General features: G+C 42.4%; 1 protein-coding gene across 1 annotated transcript in view; it reads left to right on the forward strand.

Annotated features, from left to right (window-relative positions):
• Positions 1-229: 229 nt before the first annotated feature.
• LOC109960646 (mediator complex subunit 13L) overlaps positions 230-3,222 on the forward strand; it is a 76,064-nt gene continuing 73,071 nt past the window's right edge. The window contains exon 1 of the mRNA XM_020600895.1: positions 230-966. Within this exon, the coding sequence (XP_020456551.1) occupies positions 895-966 (72 nt within the window). The 5' untranslated portion in view covers positions 230-894. The remainder of the gene's footprint in view (positions 967-3,222) is intronic.

Below are 3,222 nucleotides of genomic sequence, written 5' to 3' on the forward strand. Positions count from 1 at the left end.
TGCGTGTCGTTTCCCTGATAGTTTTTCTTGTCTCAACGCTGTGACTCATTATTCGGGGTTAACCCGGAGCCCGCTCGATTTAGTCCGCCCTGCCACGGAGGAGCACGGGAGGGGGGGAGGGGGTGGGGGGGATTTTCTGCTTTTAGAGACCCCCTCGTCTGAGGTGCGTTTAATTCGAGAGCAACAGAGGGATTAAACATTACTGCTCACTGTGCGAGGCAGAAACATTGTGAGCGGAACAGTTGTGGTAAGAAAGAAGGCTATAAATAGCTCATGCAATTCTCGAAAACTATCACAAGTGGTGCATCAGCTTGTGGAGCAGACGGAATCAGATATCCTGCGTGTAATGTCTCGGCTCTAAGTTAATTGTTTTGCAGAGGGACGAGCCTGTGATATTTTTTAAAGAAGTTTCGACTCGAATTTCACAATTTTTTTTTGGTGTTGTTCCCCAGTGCGAAAGAAACAAGTCGTTTTGGATTATGCTCATTTAATGTTGAAACTACCAGCGGAAAGACTGACATGGAAACGGGTTGATCTTCCTCTGTGCGTGTGCGTGCGTGTGTGTTTGTGTGTGCGTGCGTGCGTGTGTGTGGACTGAAATGGATACATTTCTCTGCTCTCCGCCTTTGACAGCGATCACATTTGGACTCGCCTGACCTGGATTGTAACAATGTTTTGATCCCCGCACACGCTTGGATTTACAACAATCTATCTACCGGGGCTGTATGGATGCGTTTTGCACTTCTCTTTGAATACGCCCATTCCACCCTGAGTCTATTATCTGGACCTCTTGTGAGGTTATAAGCCTGCTTGTTTGTCAGCCCTGCTCGGTGTTTTGATACCGATGTAGGATTTCGACATGCCCAGCACTGACGATCCCAACGGCGGACGATTATGACTACAACGACGAACTGGGTGGCCAACGGGGCAAGCCTTGAGGACTGCCACTCCAACATCTTCTCTCTGGTACAGTATCAGTAAATCATGCTGGTTACAGACACGCGAGGCACCCGTGGGAGGCACGCTTAAATGTGTGTCTGCTGTACAAAGGTGAACCAATAGCTGTTGTTGTTATTGGGCAATCATTAACACGGGTTAGTGAACCGATGAAAAGCTCCATATTTCACCGGTGTTCTAATAAGACACGGTTTAAAAGGAACAACTTGGACTGCTTTCAGGCCGACGCATATCAAAATGCTTATAGAATCCAGTGCTCAGATGCTACCAAAACAAGCATTTATTTGGCATGTGTTTGCAGTTTTAGCATGGGTCTATTAGATAAACAGTTGGTAAACACTCATCCCCCCCCCCATCCCCCCCATCAACAGCACCTCCTCCCATTATACAGTCATTTCACTGGAAATGGAGCTGGAACTCAGTTGCATTGCCAAGCAACTAACTTGGAAAGAAGGCGTACTGCTGTCTCTCTCAAATAGAAATAAGAATTTCTCATCTTCAGCAAATAATAATATTGAGTCTCAAAATTTGCCTACCATGTCAGAAATGGGAAGATTAAGGAAAATTGTATAATGTGAGCTGAGGAGCACAACACAACAGCCAGAAGGGGAAAAAAAAAAGTTTCACAGAGAAAAGAGGGTGAATAAGATTTTAACAGATGGCAACGGCAGCGGAAACAGTACTTTCACACTCACTTTATCTGAAAAAGGTGTTTTTGACTCTACAAGCAGTGTCATTTTTGCAGAGCTCTGGTTTTGTGGGTGGAGGAGCCCGAGCAGTGTGTTTTCACAGTTTTCATCCTGCAATCAGTGAGTTAACTGTCCTACTACAACAGGCAGCCAAGTGGTAAGGCATGCAGTAGACTGAGCTCAGGCATGGGATGCTGAAAGCCACAACAACACAGGGGTCTTCAAGGCTTTTTAGGTGACTGTGCAGTTTGTCAGTCAGCAGCAGCAGCAGCAGCAGCAAGCCCTAAAGCTAAATAAACAAATGATCACATGGCATGGCTTTTTGATTGTTTCTAAGGTGGATAGAGAAGAAAAACAAACTTTGTAGTTGTTACTGTGAACCTGTAGAAATCCTAAAATCTCAACCAAAGCTCTGGAAGTTTTTCATTCTCATGTATTTCAGTCCTTATTGTGACAGGGCTCCAGTGTCTGACATGTTAAATTCTCTCAGTCTTGACACCTACAGTCAGAAACAGCGGTTACGTCTCTGTCAGCCTCTCAGCTGAGGTTGTTCCCTCGTGGAACAAGCTTTCATTCACTTGCCTTGGCATTGTTGGCCGTCGTGGTGGCCCTGTGAACGTTGCTTTCAAACTGAGGGAGAAAGAGACCATCCATCAGCTAGCTTGTTGAGAATATTTATGACTGGCTGGTGCCACAGCGGTTACTCGCTGGCAGCGCCCGTCACAGAGAATTCCAGGACAGAACAAAATGCTAATGACACACAGAGTGTCTTGGTTAGAGTGTAGGAATGAAACAAAGAGACAGAGGAGGCAATTAGAGGGATGTAGGTTAGTCAACCAGAACTTTATTTATAATGCAATTCAAAACAGGTGGCTAAAGACAACGTTAATTTAAAAAAAAAAATTAAACAAAATAAGACTAAAAGACAGAACTGTTTGAATAAACATATAAATAAATGTAAATGAATAATAAAGTGGACCTACAGTTTAAAAGAAAGCAATGTCAGAATGATGTAACAGAGAATAAAACACTCGAATATAAATGGGAATAAACAGCATAAATAATATATGGATGTAAACATAAATAACAGCACTGCGATGCTGAAACGGAGACAGGTGTGTGTTCTAAGCTTAAGAAATTGTGGCTGAAGCACTTTTATTACCCATAGAAGTGAATGAATCAAATCAGAACTGACTATTGATCCAGCAAAGGAAGATTTGGAAAAAATATGAATAAGTTATTTCCTGCATTTTACCCCTTGTGTAGTGTTGAAGCAGTTCATTGATTAGTTGACTGACAATTGACAGTTGTATTAATTTATTAATAATTAGACATTTTGGTCACAAACACTATTTCAGGCTTTTCTGTATGTTATCATTTTGAATGAAAACACTGATCCAGCCATCTTTTCTCCCAGGTAACTGTGATAGACCTATTTTAAAATATACTAGTGATAACATCCATTAGTTGCAGGTCGAAGTTGAGTGTTGAGATTTTCAAGCATGGTGAAAATAACCTCTAAGGTGGGATATATTTTAGCTTTTCCTCTAGGTCATATTGGCTGTGTTCTTATGTA

Source organism: Monopterus albus, unplaced genomic scaffold, assembly GCF_001952655.1.
Source record: "Monopterus albus unplaced genomic scaffold, M_albus_1.0 scaffold49.1, whole genome shotgun sequence".
NCBI lineage: Eukaryota > Metazoa > Chordata > Actinopteri > Synbranchiformes > Synbranchidae > Monopterus > Monopterus albus.